General features: G+C 47.4%; 1 protein-coding gene across 2 annotated transcripts in view; it reads right to left on the reverse strand.

The window, feature by feature from the left end:
* AUTS2 (activator of transcription and developmental regulator AUTS2) overlaps nucleotides 1-20048 on the reverse strand; it is a 796238-nt gene that overhangs the window by 72419 nt on the left and 703771 nt on the right. For both annotated transcript variants that reach the window (XM_059829181.1, XM_059829180.1), the window contains exon 6: nucleotides 1734-1782. In XM_059829181.1, coding sequence (XP_059685164.1) covers nucleotides 1734-1782 — 49 coding nt within the window. The remainder of the gene's footprint in view (nucleotides 1-1733; nucleotides 1783-20048) is intronic.

The raw sequence follows: 20048 nt of genomic DNA on the forward strand, positions 1-20048 counted from the left end.
TCCAAAGAGATGCCACGAATCAAGCTCCATAAGTAAACAAAAATAAGAATGTGGGAAATGTGTTCGATTCAAAAAAAAAAAAAAAAGAAAACGAAAGGAAGAGGAAGAGGGGCCTACTCTTCATCAATCACCTCCCGGGGGAGGAGAGCCCCTCACCCTGGTTACAGGCCTCCGCCAGGAATGTGGATTCACCGCAGGCTTCTCCTCGCCCTGGCCCAGCCCCAAGAAAGGGCTGCTCAAATGCCAAAGCTTTTTACAGCGAATTAGCAAAATAAAGATGCAGTCACATGTAGTTTGGGGGCCTTGGGTCACTCCAAACACACAACTCTTCCTTTCTACTCGCCTGTGCCTCCCGTTCTCCGGCTACGGAGGGGCCGGGGGGGAACCTGGAAATCCAATTAATCAGAAAGGATAGATAAGCTTGCCGATAGGCTAACCTAGTTAGACCACCGAACTAATCCATCCAGACTGTACTTCCAAAGGATGCTAATACACGAAAACCAGGAATGTGGATCCGTAACGCAATTAAATATAGGTATAATTCAATATGCAGCAGAAGACTTCAGAAGCAATGGCCCATCAGCATGGGAATCCCAAACGTAACAGGGTCACGTACTGGCCCCGGTTAAGCCGCTATAGCTTCGTGGAATTAAAAGACACAGAAAAACACCAGAACGACCCACTAGAATAACAAACCCAAACATGCTGAGAAGCACACAGGGCAAATACTGAGCAAACCCACCCCTGGCCAACCAAAGAGACCTAAATTCCAAATGAGTCACATCTGTCTTTTCTAATGCAAACGGACTCAAATGTTCCTAAAACGCAGTGAGCTGAAATAGGGTGGGTTTACAGCTAAAAGCACACCCCTGTACTAAGCAGCTATCATGCGCTGCCATCAAGACGCAGGACGGGACAGCGGGGTGAAAACCAGACCCGTTTTTAACGGCTTTGAATGACACCGACTGGAGCAACTCATGCCTGGAGCCGCTCCCTCAACCCTCCTCGCAAAACCCCAAACCAAACCAAAAGTAAGGATTAAAAATAAAAAAATCCCCAAAGCCCACAGTCTGTCTAATAACGCTGCTTCAGGACAAGCTCTGCACAGAAGCTCACTGGCACTGATTTAGGGGAAGTTTTCCCTTAATGTACTGTTATATCATTAGCCACTCTCTCTTTAGATTGCTGTTTGGAAGAAATTAATGGGATACTGAATATTTAAATGTGGCCCTCTGTATCATTTATTAACTCTACAGAAAGCACACAGCACAGTAAGCCATGGTTTATGACTATTATCCTGTGAATACTAAACGTTGGCTGGTTATTACTGTCAGCAGTGCAAATTGGCTATTCATAATTCCACGTCTATCATGTAGCTGATGAGTAACAATCAAGTTAAAACATTTTGAAAACTCTTACAGTTATTTAAATGAGCCTAAATTAAAGCCATTTGTAAAATAAACTATTCCCTAATATTGTTATTTAAATTAATTCTGACCTGGCAGGCAATGCATTATTTAAAGCCTTTATTTTATATTGCTTAAGCAAAGCAATTACCAAGCATACAGAACACGTCTGAAACCAAGAGAAACATAAAAAGCACTAACAAGCTGATTGCGACATTTCTGCAAGACAAGTTACATTTCATCTCCCGTTGAAATTGCCACGGAAAGAAATGGGGTGGGGGGGGGGGGGCGGGAAAAATACGTTTGGGATGCGAATTGCACTCTTACCTTTATTTGTAACAGCGTTGAACAGTTTTTCAGAGCTGGCATCAGATGCCTGAAAGACCAATAAAAAAAAAAACAAACCACGTTACGTTTTCTACAAGCGATAGGTTTCAAAAGGCATGGCGGTATATTTATACACACACATATGTATGTATATTTTAGAGAAACAAATCAGGTGACAAAACCCAGGGAGCTGCTGGAAGCTGCAGCCTCAGAAGAAATGCCCATGAGGTGGTGCTGTTTGGCTGTGCTTCACCGCCCGCAGTGCAGCCACTGCTTTGGAAAGAGGCTATTTAATAAAGGAAGAAATGATTTTTTTATTCAACGTATTAGCTGCACAGAAACTATATTTTTGTACCGTAATTCTCCAATACATTCTGACATTGATTTTGCAATGGAGAAGAGTCATGATTTTGAATCACGACAGCCCAGTTCCGGGAATTTGCAGAACTGCGGATTTCATAATTAATTTTTAAAGTATTCTTGGAGACCTCCACTGTGACAACCGTTTGATTTTCACCACCCTTAGAGCAGTGCTGCAAACTTAGGTTAGTAATCTTACAAACTGCTAGTACAAACTCTTTGAAAAATGAAGAGTATGTTAGTATTAGCTATCAGTACGTGTTTCCACGTCAGATTTGCCTTCGTCAGAATAACTGATTCTTGACACCGCACTCTGGATAAACTAATAATCCATTTTATTTTTCATCAAGCCACCTTTATTCCTGGGAGGTGTTTCCTCCTGACGTTGCGTTAGTGCCTCATCTACTACTGCTGTTTGTATCCAAGTACGCCGGTTCATCGTTCTGCCCGTTATTAAAAAGCCTTCCTTAAGTTTCACACAAAAACGTCGAGCTCCCCCTTTCAGAAACTCTCACGATAAGAACCAGACAGGGGAAGATACCACTGCGAATGTTAATTTTACCAACATCCCGAGCCCAAAAGCAGAAAGCCTCAAGTTTACACATCTGTGCACAGCTGTTTGCGGCACACACACACATAACGCACGTACACGTACAGCTAAAGCTGAAACTTATGCCACCTACACGTTCACAGAACGCGGAGAGCTGTTCAGTTTGGAACTACGTCTTGGATCCAGACCCGCTGAGAGACAGGCTGCTTTTCGAAAATACATCGAAAGAAATGCGCTCCGTAATGAAATGCTGCAAACCGGGATAAAATGCAACGCTCGGGAAAGATTTTAGTCTTCTCCTAGAAACTGTTTTCTCACTGGATTCAGGAAAAATAATTAAAAACACTGTCTACTTGGAAAGCAGGCTGCGGTTTTTTTGTTGAAGGGAAGGAATTTCTCCTTTCAAAACCAGCTAAAATCCATCAGCCAATGCATTAGATATCTCGACTGCAGTTTAGGTGTGAAATTACCGATAAATAGGTAGACACAGTTCAGGCTGCGTATCGTAGTGCAGCCACACACTGAAATGATTTGTTTGCCCTCAAGTTAACAACATACAAGATTTCTACGATTAATTATTAAAAAGAGCTTTATTCTTTTTCAGACTTCTCGACAGATTTTACTAGATCACTGTTGGCTTATTTAAAAGCTGAGCTGGTGTATTTCTTCTCGATTAAATACCTTGCAAACACTGGATTTATTACCCAGTGATGGACGACTTTCTGTGTATTAATGAAAATACGTGAATAATGCATAAATTGAAGAGCTCTAGAAGGCCATGTGCTTTAAAGAGCAGTCCAATGTTAGTCCCACAAATTAAGAGATGCTCAATGCTTTCCTAACCCTGCCAATCAGCCTGCTCTCTGATTAAAAATAATCACCTTTTGCAGGGAATTTCATCTGTTGCTGTCTTTTCAAATGCAGCTTCTCTCAGAAGCCAAAACTCTCCGAACCATTCTCTCTTTTTAGACAGAAAATCCAGTATTAAAATCCAAACAAACTTCTGGCAGTTCCAGCTATTTATTTTTACTGCTTCAAAACAAAACTGCATAGGGAAGCTGCAAGTTTCCTACTCGCTTGATTCTTCCAAACGCTAGAAAGAGGAAAACATTTCTTTAAGAAGTTTGCTCTAATGCCAAGCGTGAACCAACAGATTGTTTTTACGTTATGGTTTCTCAGGTGAAACGGTCTTCTGTGCTATTGCATAAAGCAGTCAGAAACACTGCTGGGAAATCTGGAAGTGGCACTGCTCGATGTAACGTGGTGCACAACACATCCCGCCCGAGAATCCCTCCCCAGCTAACTGGGAGGTGATTACCGGTACAATATGCACCTAAAAAAAGGAAGTAATTTTGCAAAGACAAAGCTTGTCCGAGAGCGAATCTCATTGTGCGTTACTGACCACACAGCGCTGAACGGAACGGCAGCTCGACGAAAGCCCGCTGCCCGGGTTTCCATAAAAATAACCCAAACCCACTTCGCAGCTCGAACCACGACTGCCTGTGCCATTACTTTAAAACGGGGGTTTAAACATGAAACCGCAATTGGGGTCACGTATAAGTGATACGGTAGCGAGTACAATCTCTGCCAGCAGATAAGATACTGGATCCATTTCCAGGCAACTATTCTGTCGTAGTTCGACAGTCGCATCGTGCAACAGCACCGAAGGAACGAAAAGCCAAATGAATTTAAAAAGCCCCCAGCACCTCAGCACTAGCCCAGAAGGATAAAACGCAATGCCTTGGCAGCGCTGACCCAAAAGCTCCCCTGCACTGACAGGAATCTCTGCAGAGCACGAAGCGCCTTTTTGTCGGCGATGGGCGCTCGCAGGCGATGCGGTCAACCGGCCCCGACGGCTCAGCGCGGAGAGGAGCGCGGCTGCCGGGCCCCTCCACCGGGCAAGAGGCACCGCGTCTCCCCTCCCCTTTACCCTGACCGCTTCCAGGTCCTACTCGAGCAGCCGCCGGGAGACGCTCCCCGCTGCCGAGGGGACGCTCTGGGAAGCCCCCCGGGGGCTGTCCGCCCGGTCCGCCCCGGCCGCTCCCGGCCCCGAGGCCGCCCTCCCCCGGCGGCCGCGCAGGCAGCGCGGGGCTGGCTCGAACGGTGCCCCCCTCGCACTTCGGCCGTTCTCCCTCGTAAACCCCCTCGTTATCAAGCCCAGCTTAATCCTCTCCATGAAATGAAAGGAGTCGGCAATCCCCGGGCTAAAAAAAATAAAGAAGAAAAGAAAAAAAAATGCCCTAAGGAGTCTTCTCCCCTCACCGAGGAACGTGCTGTCATTCCAGGGGATGCATGACTAAAATATTTCCTGTCCAGACAGCGCGGCTTGACTCACTCCTGGCACAGCCCCCGCCGCAGCACTTGCACCGGCCGCGGCGCGGAGAGCGGCCGCCGCGCACCTGCCCGCGCCCCGCGCAACCAGCGCGGGCCCCCGCCCCTCTCCCCCCGCCCCGTCCCGTCCCGTCGCGCCCGGCCTCAGCGGCCCGACCGCCCCCCGCGGGGCCGGGCGCAGGCGCGGGGGGCCGCGGCGCTCGCCCTCCCGCCGCTGCCCTCCCGCCGCCGGGGGGGCCCCGAGCCGAGCCGGGCCCCGCGCCCCCCGCCCAGCCCCGCGGGGCGAAGCGGCTTTACCTGCTCGCAGGGGGTTAAGCGCGGCTGCCAGCCCGGGGCTCATGGCGGTGCGGGAGGTGCGTGCGGGTGCGCGGCGGCGGGAAACTCCGATCCAGCGCGGCTCTCAAAGTCCCGCAGCCAAACCCCAACTAATCCTTCGGGGGAGAACTCCGAGGGCCGGGCGCGCAGGCCGCCCGGCGGACATCCTTCCCGGGCAGCCGAGCCCCCCCTCCCCTCTCCCCGCAAGATGGTTCCCTGGGAGGAGAGAGAAAGAGAGAGGGGTGTGCGTGTGTGTGCGAGCGGGCGTGGGGAGAGCGGCGGCCGCGGAAAGCTAATAAAGCAGCAGCAGGACAAAGAAAACCATGTGCGGCGGCAGCGGCGAGCCGGGGCAGCGGCTCCGCGGCGGCAACTCCGGGTCCCGGGGCGGCGCGGCCCCTCCTGCCAACGCACCTCCCTCCGCGGGGTCCAGCGCCGGCGGGGCGCAGCTGCAGCCGGCAGCGCGGCCCTTCCTTCTCTTTTCTCCTCCGGCTTTTTGGGGGGGGTGGGGTGGTTTTGGGGTTGGGTTTTTTTAAAAAGTCATGCCCGTCCTCTCCGAGACAAAGCGGGCTCCCGCCGGGGCACCGTCCCTCCCGCCGTCCAGGGCTCGCCGCGGCCGCGCTCAGGTGAATTCCATCGGGGGGAGGCAGCGGCCCGGCCCCAGCTCCTCCGGCCCCGCCGAAACAACCTCGCAAGCCTGTAATCCCCGGGGGGGCGGCCGCGCCGCTCCGCGCTGCGCTGCTCCGGCTGCGGGGCTGCCGGCCGGACCCCTCGCCGCCGCTCCGCTCCGCTCCGCACTGCGCGGCGCTCCGAGAGGCGCTTCCCAGCCGGCCGCCGCCGCCAGCTCCTCCCTCTCCCCGCCCGCCCCGCCCCGCGGAGCCGCCCCGCGCCGGGGCTCCGCGCTCCGCCGGCGGCCGGTGTCCCCGCGGGGGGGTGGGGGAGCGTCCGCGCGAGGCGCGGTCCCCGCGCCGCGGCCCAAGTGGCGGCGCCCCTGCGGGAGGTGCGCGCAGCCGCCGCCCGGGGCCGGGGGGGGCACCCGTCCGCGGAGCCGGACAGTCCCCCCGCCCCGGGATGGCGGCACAGCAGCGTCCGTCGCTCAAGCCCCGCGGAGAGGAGACGCGATCGAAAATACCACATTGCATTTAGCAAATTTTTTTTAACGGAAACCTGATTTTTTTTCTTTTTTTTTTTTTTTTTTTTTTTTAACGGAAACAAAAATGGCCCCAAGTTCAGCCAGGGTTGGCCCGCATGGAGCCCCCCAGCCCTGCACAAAGCTCCTGGGCCGCCCTCTCGGGGGGTGCAGGTGGGGCCGCGGCCCCTGAGCTTGCAGAGACTCGCTTGACTCTGCTTCCAGCACCAAACGCTGTCGACGGGCGATGGGTTCCTCCCTCACTGCAGGCCCTCCTGAAGCGCCGCACACCATTAGTAATAGCCACCGCAGAAACCAAATGCACGGAGACATTATTACATAAATGATTATTCACTGAGGCACGGCAGCCGGAGCCAAGCGATGGCTCCCAGAAACCAAGCCGCTGTGAAGACGAGAGGCAGTTACGCTCGTGGGCCCGGTATCCCCGTACGACGAGCTATTTCCTGGGACGTGGATAGGTGCTAAGATAGGTCTTACAGGCTCGCGAGGCCTTGGCCAGGGAGCGTTTCCAAGATCTCAAGTCTTGAAATTGCTTTCAAATCCATACTGGGCTAGGAGTGCTAATGGAATTAAACTCCAGTGGGCTTCCACTCGGAGCTAAATCCTCAGAAAGAGGGTTGACAAACCCTACTCACCTCAGCCCGGGTGGAGGAGCTCAGCCTGGAGGAGGTGACTCCCCCAAGGAAAAGACAGGAACTACCCACACCAGCCAGAAATCAAAAGCAGAGCAACAGCTACGGGTGCATGGTTGGCCTCACCTGAGCCAGGAGAAGCGTCACGCACCCAAAATCCACGGGGAGCTTGGAAGAACGCACTCCTGTCCTGGCCCAGCCCTGAGCTCGCCTCAGGGACGGGGCGCGGATGATGTGCGACGAAGAGGGACTTGCCCTCCTCCCGGGCGCCGAGGTGGGCACGTGGCTCTGAGCGGTCCCCGAGAGGCGACGCGGTGACCTGGGGGCAGCCACGCCCCAACCACGCCCCAACCACGCCCCACCCGCTGCAGCGCCCGCAGCAACCACCACAGGGCGAGGGGGGAAGGAGGGACAGCGTGGTCTGAAGTGTCCACGCAAGTAGAAGCGCTATACTTAAGGAAAAACTCCTAAGAAAACCTTCCTACCAATTACTGATGTAGAACCACAGGATGTGATGAAAATATTTCTCATTCGTTCCTCATTCCACCACTGTACGACCCATTTAAGAACAGTTTTCCTCCTCAGTATCACATCGTGGCTTTTCCAAAATTCTCATTTGAGGTACAGCTGCACTGACTGCAATGGTTTCCACTGGGACAACTACATGGGAAGATGCAGACCAGGAACGACAACGATGAGCGGGAGACAAACACATCCACCACAGCCCCAAATTCAGACCGTGCCTGCAAACGCTACAGTGCTTTCACCACGTGTCCAATCAGGAGAGGGAATACTTTGGTAAAACTGTGACAAATTGTCTTCATCAGAAAATTAAAAAAATCGTGGCCAGCTTCAGATCCTGGTTACAGCAATGGAAGTAAGAGTTCTTCGAAGCTGTCCGCCTTAGCAGGGTTATCCCTAGATTTCTACAAGGTATCTGAGCATGGACTTCGGCTGCTAAAATTTCACAGGTTTTTGCATCTCCTGATAAATATATATTGCAAAGAGTCATCTTGCGCTGTCAAAGAGGTGGTTTCCATCTCCTCCTCTAGAAACCCAACAGAGATTGGCTTCGCGTCTGGTTTCTAGAACAAACAGTGGAGAGTGGCCAAAAGCCATCGCAGTCGATCGGCTATTTCACGAGCTCAGCGAAGGAAATGGATCGCTTGAGTGCAGTTTTCAGTCTCCGCCAAAAATAAATAAATAAAGGCATTAAAATGGCAGAGTGTTCTCTGCACAACAACCGGAGGAGTGAGGGACTGCACGGACGGCCAGACGGTACCTGGACGCGGAATTAAGTGCACAATATTAAGGTGGGGCAGCTCATATATTCTATGAGCACTTTGGTCAAGACTTTCCACATCTCGGCATGGTAAGAACGGGTCTAATTAAAGCCTAGACTCCTCACAAGACTTTAATTTGATAAATTTAGCCTGGATTAAACTACAGGCTTGTCTGTACTGGATTTTTCAAACACTAACCACATGCCACACCTGAAATCTCGGCGTACACAAAATCAGAAATGCGTTCACCTACTCATCTCCCTAGGGCTGTTAAGGTTTATTGGCAGGGCTGTGGGCCTCGTTATGTTCGTTATTTGTGCCTTAGAGATAAGTAGAGGACCTCTGTTTTCCTGCTAGAACATTATACATGCACAAAATGCGTTTTATAATTCCGAACGAGAAGTTTGGAGTTTAGGAATTCACCCAAAGCCAAATTAAATCAAAGGGAAAAAACCCCAAACCTACAACCTCCTAATGATTTCAATGGCCTTTGGCTCAAGCTTCCCCCTCTCTTGACAGCAATACTTTCCCGTGTTTTAGGATATGCCTGGATAGGTTTTTGAAACCTTCCCTCTCTTATCTATGTGGGACCTTGCCAGAAATATTTTCATCTGTCTGTGGTCTCTGTCAGCGCCGACATTTGTTTCTGCCACAACAACAGCCAAATGAAGTGCATTGAACTTGGATCAAAGGTGATTTCAAGATCTTTCAGTCTCCGAAAGAGGTTTTCAGAGCCAACCATTTTATAAAAACGACCTAAAGCCGCCTAGACAGCAGGCAGAGCAGCAGACATTTGTTTCCAAGTCACAGAGTGATTCCAGAGAAGAATTACCCATCTCTGGCACAAGGAGGAAATGAATATTGAAATTACAGCAGATTATATTGGATTAAATTATTTATGGCAAACCTCACCTCACCTGGAAGGTTCCGCAGCTTTTTCCTGGCAACGTGAAAACTGGATATTCCAATTCTTTGGTATTCTGTGAAAGACTGGAAACATTTATGTTTCCATTAAGTTGCTAATCTTTCCAGAAGACACAGCGGTGTCTGAGTTCGGAGCGTGATTACGATGCCTTATAAAGTCCTCCATAATCCTTTGAAAACATACATAATTCTGTCCATTTCTGGATAGGAGATGCAGGTTCTTTTCCCCAAGAAAAGAATTTATGGAGCTATCAGCGGAGTTTTATGACTTTGAACAGCAAGCCACGGCACGGTGTCCCAACCAGAAAGTACTTACACTCTACTGCTTTAAAGAGGTTCAAGAAAAGGACCTGTTCTTGAGAGTGACCTAAACAACGACAAAATCTCCGCTGGTTTATGCCGTAAAAAGGTAGCCACAGATGTCAGTAAAAATAAATCGTGGCGAGGCCGGGCTTTGCCGAGAGGCCGGACTCTGCGCTGCTGCGTGCGTCTGGCATCGGCCCCGGGGGCGAGCGCCGGGCCCACCCGGCGGGCTCCTGGCCATGGGTGCAAGCCACGCTTGCTCGACCACCCTCCCAGCAGAGACAGAGCGCCCGTGGGCTTTCTGCTAAGGTGAGGCGGGGAAAAGTAAACCCACCTTTTAGAAGGAAACAGAACTACCGGGCTGTATAACATCCCTGGGTAAGTTCTCAATGTAAGACCAGCTTTTTATTTGACAAAGCAGAAAACTTTTGCGAGAGCGTATTAATGACGGTGCAACTTTTTTTATTATTTCTATTTTTCTGCAGCATTTGCAAAACTAAAACACTTTGTAATCCCTTCTTTTATGCAGAACAGATTGCAGTTTTAAGCAGAGGCCCATAAACTGCAGGTTCAAAGAAACCTGAAACTGAATTAGCATAAAAGCTGGAATTCTCATTTAGAGGAACAGTAAGGCAACCGCTCTGCAGGCAGTTTTATGATTTTGGTTTCAAATGGAAACAAAGATAAAAAGTGGGGCTCAGGGAACAATAGGGCTGCTCTCTCTTCCCTGTCCTTATGGGCCTGGACCTATAAAACATACATAAAAACTGGTCTCCACTGCTTCCGAGGACAGAATTTAGCCCGGTTTTGCACGCCTAGAGAAGGCTGAATCATTTTCTGAACCCGCGCGCTGTACCAAAGAGAAATCTTCACTGTCCTGCAAGCGTGAAGCCATTTCTCCCCCAAGCTTCTCCAAAGAGCGTGAAGTCTTTGAGCTGAATGCCACAGTCGTCTTCCCTGCCCTCTGCCAACGGCGAAGAGCGAGAATGCCCAAACCGACTCCCGGCTCTAACTTTTCAATCGGAAAATACATGCGTTTTATCTCTTCTTCTGCATACCTTCCTGTAGTTTGAATTCGGAGTTACTAAATAGGTGATGGAACACGGGTTAGCTGGATTTAGCTCCTAGAGACCTTGCTGGCTCCTGAGCTGCTAGCCACGCTGCAGTCTAAGCGGGACCATTTGTAAGATCCTATCGCTGAGTAAGAAGATAAAATATAAATTCTTGCCCATCCACTAAGACTCCTGTGAGTACGCTTCATAAATGCACCACTTCTAAGCTGTGGCCATTATCTTCCCCTAATTTCTGCCTGCTAGCAGGTTCTGCAACTGAAGAAGTATTTCAAATTAATTTGTCTGTCAATATCTGGGTACTGCATCAACTAATAAGAGAGAAATATTTTTCATTCTCTTCTTCTCAGTCAGAAAAAGAGACTTTCTTATCACTGACTAAAGCATCCATTACTGCGTGCTATAATCCCATTCTGTCTTTCAGGTCATTTTTAGCCCAGAAAATGCTGAATCAGCACCATAAACCAATCAAGTAATTTCTTTCATTTTCTAACATTCAAGCAAAATAATGAAAATCACATCTCATTTGATGAGGAGAATATACGACAGAAATCTATTCTTCCAAGGATAATTTTAAAAGAGGTATGCCAAGTAAAGAAATACTATTGCAAAACCATGTAGCTAATGTAGGGTCTCTTCTGCTGAACCGATAAATTCCATTTTTGACTGTCATCTCATATTTACATAGTACATTATGAACAATAAATCTGTATGTTTAGCCAGCCTCTAAACAGTGCAAAGACATTAACTTGGCAAAAGAACGACCATTACTTTGATGAATGAAACATTCACCTAAAATATTCATGTACAATATGATAATATTCAATTGATAACCAAAAAAAACCCAAACCACCCACTGCAGATTTAAGTAACTGAGATGTATGTGAGAGAAACCGAGTAACATACATAAGAGGAGTTATTATGGCACTGTTAGGAGAACCAACACATGAAAAAAAAGCTTGATAAATATTTTCCATAACAAAACACAATTGGTTTCAGTGGGATACAGCTCTGTTTCTCATTAGTTATCCTTCACTTGTCAGACAAGTTCCATATTTCACTGAAACCCGCTGAGTATTCTTTATAGTTTGCTGGGGAAAGTGGCTATACATTTAGCACATTCCCTTTATGCTGTGTGTTTTCACAGGTCTTTCTTTAAAACACACTGTACGCGCTTTTGCTTCTTTCCCTTAGGATAGTGGGTTTCGACATCCAAGAAGAGTTTAAAAGCAGGTAACAAGTCATCACTTTTGAAGCTGCAGAGCAACTGAAGAGGTGCAATAGCCCCAGCAGCCATTATCAGTGCCTGCCAGGGTGCCACAGTATCAAGTTATATGATAAAGCACTCAGCTGACACCAGAAAAATAATCATTCTCTCTCTCCTGTACCACCCCCTTTTTCACAAGGAGGCTTTTTACACTCATTAAATGCAACCTTATCTCTGAAAGACTGCAATCCTCAGCAAATGACAAGTGTGCCTAATCTCATTTTCTGACAAGCGATTCTGACAGCACCTTCCTTTTGATTTCTAAGACACGTAGCTAGACATATATTAATCTGTCAGTCATCGCCCCTAGGAAGGATGGAAAAAAAAGGAGAGACAGAGACGAACATTTGTGAATGTGAAGGGAACAAGGCAAGAAAGGACTAAGGGTCCTTTTCTGGCTATTTTAAGCGACGCAACCGTGTTTCTCCACTCCTCCCAGCCCAACGTGGCACCCAAGCCACTTCTGCGCAGCAGAGCCGCAGACCTACGTGTCTGCAACGGTGGACTAACACGCATTTTCTTTAAGGTATGAGCGTGGCCCGGCAGCTACGGACCAGCAGTCAGCTGGGGGTATATTTTCAGGTTGTCCCCGGTGTGAAAGGCGGTCGGACTCTCACTTCACTTCCTTGCGCCTCAATTTTCAGCACTGGATATAAAAGCATTGCATAAAATCCAAGTGTTATTGTCACCACGGTGCATGTTTTAGTTACAAACATGGGACTTCCCAGCACTGGTACCATAAAATGCTGAGCCTTAATTCCAGATTTACGGATAATGAAGTGTTCTGCAATAACGCTGTTTTTGCAGCGAGACATGCTTTGCCGTTCCAGTCACCGTAAGCCCCGCTTGGCTTCGGTAGCCAGCCTGGCTGGACCCCGTTAGCAGGTACGGGCAAAGACAGGTTTGATAAAAGCATCAAGACTGAAAGCATCAAATTGTTGTCAGGTCTTAACTATTTTGTACTAACGCTCAAAGACCTCGAAAGCAAAAGTGTTTAGTACGACAGCGGCCTGGCAAGGCACAAACTGGAGAGACTTATCAAGACTGAGCCAAGTTGCATTTTGAGGCTACGAAAAAGTAGGATTTCCAAGAACCCCCTGCTATAATACGAGGAGATGTACTTAAAAACTGAGAGCATTCCGGGGCCCTGACATTAAGTGGTAAATCCTGGTGAGGCCACACCTCGAACCCCGTGTTCAGTTTTGGGCCCCTGACTACAAGAAGGACATTGAGGTGCTGGAGCGTGTCCAGAGAAGGGCGACGGAGCTGGTGAGGGGTCTGGAGCACAAGTCTGATGAGGAGCGGCTGAGGGAGCTGGGGGTGTTCAGTCTGGAGAAGAGGGGGCTGAGGGGAGACCTCATCGCTCTCTACAACTGCCTGAAAGGGGGTTGTGGTGAGGTGGGTGTTGGTCTCTTCTCCCAAGTGACATGTAATAGGATAAGAGGAAATGGCCTCAAGTTGCACCAGGGGAGGTTCAGGCTGGATATTAGGAAAAAAGTCTTTCCTGAGAGAGTGGTGAAGCACTGGAAGAGGCTGCCCAGGGAGGTGGTGGAGTCACCATCCCTGGAGGGGTTCAAGGAACGTGTGGACGTGGCACTGCGGGACATAGTTTAGTGGGCATGGTGGGGTTGGGTTGATGGTTGGACTTGATGATCTTACAGGTCTTTTCCAACCTTAACGATTCTGTGATTCTGTAAATCGGTGCAACTCACAGGGCATTTGCCACTCAGCAAGTCTGCAAAATACGGGCGCTTTATGCATGAGGTATGATATCCATTGGTGAACGCACGGATGCGAGGTGGGAGGAGGTAGGCTGACACGTAGCTACAAAGCTGCGAAGGGGTGTAAAATAAGTGAGATTTTACAAATGGGACCTAAAGGAGGAAAGACGATTAAATGAGGTGGGAGGCAGCCTTCTTTATCTTACACAGACCTATCAGTTACGTTCCTCATAAACATGCCTTCTCCCTCTTAGCGTGTGAGTCATATTAATATTCCTACCCACAAAATGCTAAATTAGAGTAAATTATACAGGTTTACCATCTAACATTTGCTCGCTGACCAGTTTGCACTTGCAGAGAGCCTCCCCAGCTGGCAGTGCATCTTTCTGCCTGGGGACGTCCCAGGCACTGCAGCTCCGAGTTTTGTACCGTCGACTAAGAGCTACTCACCGCCTGCTTTCCCTTCCGCTGTATAATATTAAAGTACAGCAGAAACTTTATTGTTCATAATGGGATAAGGAAAAAAAAAATCAAATGAAAGCGAAGTACAAAGGGGCTCAAATCCAATGCTTTAAAGCGATGCCATTTTCATAGGAATACAGTCATTAAGTACTTGTTTGATGGTGCAAAAAGTAGGCCAAGATCTTTGCTAATACATTTTATTAATCAATACCTGCACTAGAAGATGGGAACAATTAAAGTTTTCCTCCTCACTCAGACAAAGCAGCATAAAGCTTATGATCTACTTAAGGAGCCCGCCACTCAGTGGAAAGATGAAAAGACTTCTTTAGTTTTACTTGAGAGCTGAAACGATATTAATACTTCACGTGTTTAGGATCTGGTTCTCAGAAAGACAGTAAATTAGCAGTGGCGGGGAAGCTGTCTGCCGTCGCCGAGTCCCCTTCCTTGCGTTTCCACACTGATGTCATCATAACTGGAAAACTCACAAATACATTCTGGAGTTCACTGAGCCTGAAAATGACACTGGAGATACTTCCTTTGCCGTGCAGAGCACTTCAATAAATAAGCCCAGCAGAAACGCACATCTATCGCCGATGTGCCTTATAAGGATAAACGTAAACCTGACTTTTGCATAGTTTACATTTATACCGGCTTTTATATTAAAAAAGGATTTTCTAGCTGCATCTAAGCTTCAGGATGTAGAAAAGAAGGCGTAGACAAAAAAAGTCCCCTCCTATGGGGAAAAACAGTGGGGGGAAACGAGGCAGTTCACTGTGCGGACCTCTGGCTCGGGGAAGGAGAGACCTCTCATCTCACGGTGAGGGCTGCTGATTTGGGCATCAAATAAGAGAAAACTGCCTAAAATCCGCACAAACTGCAGCCCTCCTTGGGTGACTCCAGCTCTGTCCCTGCACCAGGGGCCACCGTCACCTGAGGGTCGAGACTTACCTCTTTTCCTCCTCTTGGGACCTCCAGAAACACACCTTGGCCATCACCCTGGTGGGCCATGGGCCACCGGTGTTGGCACGTCTCCCCTGCACCGACCCCCCTGACTGTTCGGGCTCCAGAAAACCCTTTTGATAGGGGTCTCACGGCACAAGGTACAGCGCAACCACGCGGGAGGAGAGACTCCTTGCAACCCAACAGGCAGGACAACGAACAGGAGACAAAGGATATAGTTATTTCCCAGCCCTCAGGGGAGGAATGTCAAATGAGACAAATGCAGGTAGCACCAAAAACTGAACGCTGCCCAGCTTCATCTACTATTTGATCCTCCGGTGGGAGCAGAACCTCATCCAGGACATCACGGCCTTCTGCTATGGAACACAAGGGTCCCTCACGCACAGGCACTGACCTTACAGTGTGCACGAGAGAGAAAGCATGGACACAGACAATGTTGTGTTTAAAAACAAGTGGTTTTTTATCGTTAACAGAAATATAAACGCAAGTGACCTTTTAATTTGTGTCACGAGAACTAATCAAGCTAACGTTGCAGTCAAAAGAGAAAATTTCTCCCTGGTCATCATTTTGGAAACATTGGAGAGCGATTCATGTCATATAGTTGACCTCTTGTTGTAAATTTGTCGCCTGCTTTCACTCAGTATTAAGCCTACCAGGCACCTTGCTGTTTCTAACCCACTTGTCAAAATTATACGAGAGCCTCGATAATACTTTCTTCAAGGCTCCCTACTCCTCTTCTGTGCATCTTCACCTGGGATTGCAGAAGTCTGCGCTCAAAGCGCTGCGGAAGGCCCCGGTACTCACAACAAAATAAGCAGACGGATTCTGCTCTAGTCCAGCCTCCATCCACACATCCAAATCTCTTAGACAGTCCTGATCTAAAGTCCTCTGAAAATAAAATCCTTCTAACAGAAGAAACAATTTTTACTAGCTCTCAAAACGCTATTTTTCTTTCATTTAAGATTCGAACAAAACCTAACTTCTTTGTCTCTCAAGCTCTCCCTTGATCTCCTTCACTTTTAGCTGTCACATAAAGTCAATTGGCTGCACCTCTCTGCTTGATAAAGACATGCCAAACGTTCTGATGTACCTTTAATGAGGAGGTAGATAAGACACAGTCCAACAAGGTGCTGAACACTTTGACCCTAAGCTAGCAAAGCACTTAAATATCTGCTTAACTTTAAGCAAAAAGGAGTTCTTTTGAAGCTAACGGGGCTGTTCTGGCATTCAGACTTAAGCACCATTTCACAAATTTCACCGGATTAGGGAGAGAGCCTTGGCAAGGTTGAACCACGGTTACTGAGAGCGCAAAAAAAGTTAGAAATAGACAGTTAACCTAGCGAGAGCCAGGACTGCGGAGTTTCAAAATACATTACGGAAAGTCCCTCTATTATTAATTAATGCGTCAGTCATGTTGCATGTAATACTGTGTGTACTGTTATTGTGTTAGAGGGAGCAGGCACGTTTATTTTCTGTTGCAATATAATGTTTCATAAATGGGATCGAACACAGGAATGATCTGCAAGGATGAAGGCTTGGTGTTTACTTCAAAATAAATGTTTGAATTTAGAAGAAGAAAGGGACAAATACAAACAAAATAATACAAATAAAAATTAATGATAGGAAGGTCATGGAGAGGAAGCCGAAAGAGTAAAAGTGATACCAAAGCTGAGCTATTGTTCCTGAGATTCAGTTAATCAGTTGATCTATATCCAGTCTGGATTATTCCAGGCATTACTGGAGGAGGTGCGCTTTGAGAATCTAATATAATACATGAGAGTCATGATAAAACTTTAACCTGTTTTGATAATACAGCTACATGTTCTCCTCCACACACCTCTCTAAGAAAGGCTGCCAGATCTTATCAAGGTTGGTTATTAATCTATTTGTTCCTATAAAATATTTTCTCTTTTTTCCCCCCTTTTTTAATAATTCACTTTTTCTAAAGAGGAACTGATTTAATGTAGGGAAAAAGCTGCAGCACATCAAAATGTGAATGGAAAAACGGGTAAGGAGATAATGTTTGTTTAACTGGGATGGAAGAGTTATTCTAGAAATATTTTATATCATTTAAAAAGCACTGAGTACTGTTTTATGCCTCTACCTGAGGAATAAAAGTCATAGTTATGAGTCCAGCTGTACATATTTCAATAGCAAAGCGAGATTGTAACAGATACATAAAAATTTCTTTAAGAAGTAGCTCAAGTAGATTTTTCATGAGTAAAACACTGGCAACCTGAATTTTAATAGAATTCTCAGCATTTCAGTGGAGCATTTTCTTCATCTGTAAAATGCTACAGAAAACAGAGCATAAATCATTCCAGCTTAGCCCCGTGTCATCTCCATTCTGGCAACGAGGAGGCAAGCGCCTGCCCTGGGGCTGTGCAGTACATCACCGGCAAGGCTGGGGCTGCAACACCGTTCCCAGCACGAAGGCCAGGTTCGGGTCTCTCCACGTTAGCGCTTCCATGGTTTGCAAAATTTATAACACGCGTATGAGGTTTGGGGCTTATGGCTATTTCTTTAAGGAGTTTTAGCTGATTTATAAATTGCTACTGTGCAAACAACAAAAAATAAGATGTTGATCATTACCACGTTGAGCTTCTCAGTCTATAGAATATTACACATAATATGATACTTAAGTCTTTCTACTTAGCAGCGTGTTGCAATATTATGGCGTGAGCCTCTTTCTATCACCCAGGACATACGCAGAGGAGAAGGCTATAAAAAGCTGCCTGAGCTGGGTTTATTTTAAGAGGCCTTCAGACCAAAAGCCTCATCTCCGCCTTAGACCTGGCAGGAAAGCTGGCAAGAAGTCACCCAGGCTCCCTATTAAAATACTGCCGGCACATACGAGACTTTTCGTCTTCTTTTTAGTTCAAACAGTCGTCTGGGAGAGACAAAGAAACAAAGCGCTTGGGTCAGTGGAAATTTCTGACAAAGACTTTTCTTCCCGGCGCACACAGGGACAACCCCACCAACTGTGTCAGGTTTCCCCCCGCCCCGAATGACAAGGCAAAGGTCCTGATTAAAGGCCCTCGGGGGGGGGGGACGATGACAAAAGATGGCCCAGGACTTCAAAGTCAACGCACTGCTGGACAGCGGGGAGGTCCCTTTTCTCCCCCTCTCTCCTTTTAACTCCAGCTCCTGCTGACTGCGGAGGGGCTTCTGAGTGCATTTCACAGAGGCTGAACAAAACGTGGTCTTGTCTCCCACACGGCAGTGACCCTGGAGGACGCGGGATACGATGCGAGGGTTCAGAGCAGGAACAAAAAGAAGTTTCTCATGTCAGCAAGCTGTGCGGAGGTAACGGTGAAGCTTTAGCAAGATTATTTCGCGTGTTGCCACATTTCGAGATAGGAACAAACAGTGGTGGGTTTTCACAGATGCGGTGTGGCCGGCTCCCTCCCCATCGCTTTGAACGCGGGGCATCTGCAAACCCACCCCGGGCAAGTGGGCCGGGGTTTGATCCGATACGGGGCACCGGTGGAAAGCCAGACATAATTGAAGGTCGTTGCCTTGACCAGCGGAGTGAGTATCTCCTTTTGTGCCGGAGAAAAAGAACCTTTGCTCACCGACCCAGGTCTGGACACGGAGACGCTTTTTTGGCAAATCATAATCTTGTTCAACTGACACCCAGGATGATCTACGCAGCCTAATTAAAGTGCTCCCAGTGTGGCTAGAGCTATGGATCTCTTGAAAGAAAAGGTTTGGCTGAAGCCTGATAGATTTGCTGGAAGTACAGGAAAGTGGGTTTAGGGGGTGCGGAATGGGAAGAACGCCTCGAGCCAGCCGTAATAAAGGTAATGCCATGCCAGTACAGACACGGGGCATGACTTAAATGGAGCGCAGAAGTATACTGAAACCCAGCAGATGTAGCGCTTGGCCATCTTATCTTCCATTTTTAATGACAAAAATGGTCTGCATTAGTATGTGTGAACAAAACACTCTCTCATCCAAAAATAAAACAAGTCAATAAAGTACTATCCCTTTAACATTTGATAGCCTCTCTTTTCCGCTTCCCTAATGAGATTTGCTTTCTCTTTCTTTTTCTTTTGCATTCAAATTTCAATCTGCAACAAATTTTCCACATTACAGGATGAACTAGATATCTGTTTTCCCACATTGCACAACACTAGACCCAACACAATACATCAAAATCCCGACAAGCAGAGTTTATCCTATGTTCCCTTTGCCCATGCTAGACAATGAAACCCAACACTGCCGAGCCCTGAGCTTTCTCTGTGGATGCTCACGTAAGAGAATTAGACCTAGAATGAGGTTAGTTAGTCACTGCTGATTCATCATGCATTTGGGATTTGGATTAACAAACCATTCACCCCCAATTCCTTGTATATAGGCCCATGTTTCTAACTGGAGCAGAGGTTTTTTTTTATTATTTACTAACTGACAATAGTGGAAAGCCTCATATTCACATCCGTATTATAATAAATGCATTATAAATGAGTAAGTAGGAAACAGTAAGGAAATGATGTTTTACTTTTAAATGCTAATTATGGAGCCCTGGTGCAGTTAATGTGTAGGGTGTTCTGTCAATTTTTAATGTTTATGCCAAGTGTAGTCTTCAATTTAACATGAGCTTTTAATCCTTTGAGTACTAAATTGCCTTTTAATGCTTGCAGCACAACATTGTGTTTGCACAAAGTCAGGACTGAAAAATGAATTTACTACAAGATATGTGCATGTACGGAGGGGGGAGGAAGTACAAAGGACAAGATTTTTTTTTTTTAATGATATTGTTGGAGCCATACAAGAGGAAGGAACTGCTTTCAGGATGTACCTGGCAATTGTTTGCAGTGGCAAAAGGCTGCTGTTGATTTAGTATCTCTGTTGAAGCATTTTCAGACAGAGCTCTTCCAGGTCCAAACAGCTTCTCCAAAAGCTACACCAAAACCTCATGGTTCACACCCATAAAGGAAACTTCGCGAAAAATACAGCACAAGGAATTACCGTAAACGGGTATCTGCAT

This window comes from Gavia stellata, chromosome 25 (assembly GCF_030936135.1).
Source record: "Gavia stellata isolate bGavSte3 chromosome 25, bGavSte3.hap2, whole genome shotgun sequence".
In the NCBI taxonomy this organism is placed as follows: domain Eukaryota; kingdom Metazoa; phylum Chordata; class Aves; order Gaviiformes; family Gaviidae; genus Gavia; species Gavia stellata.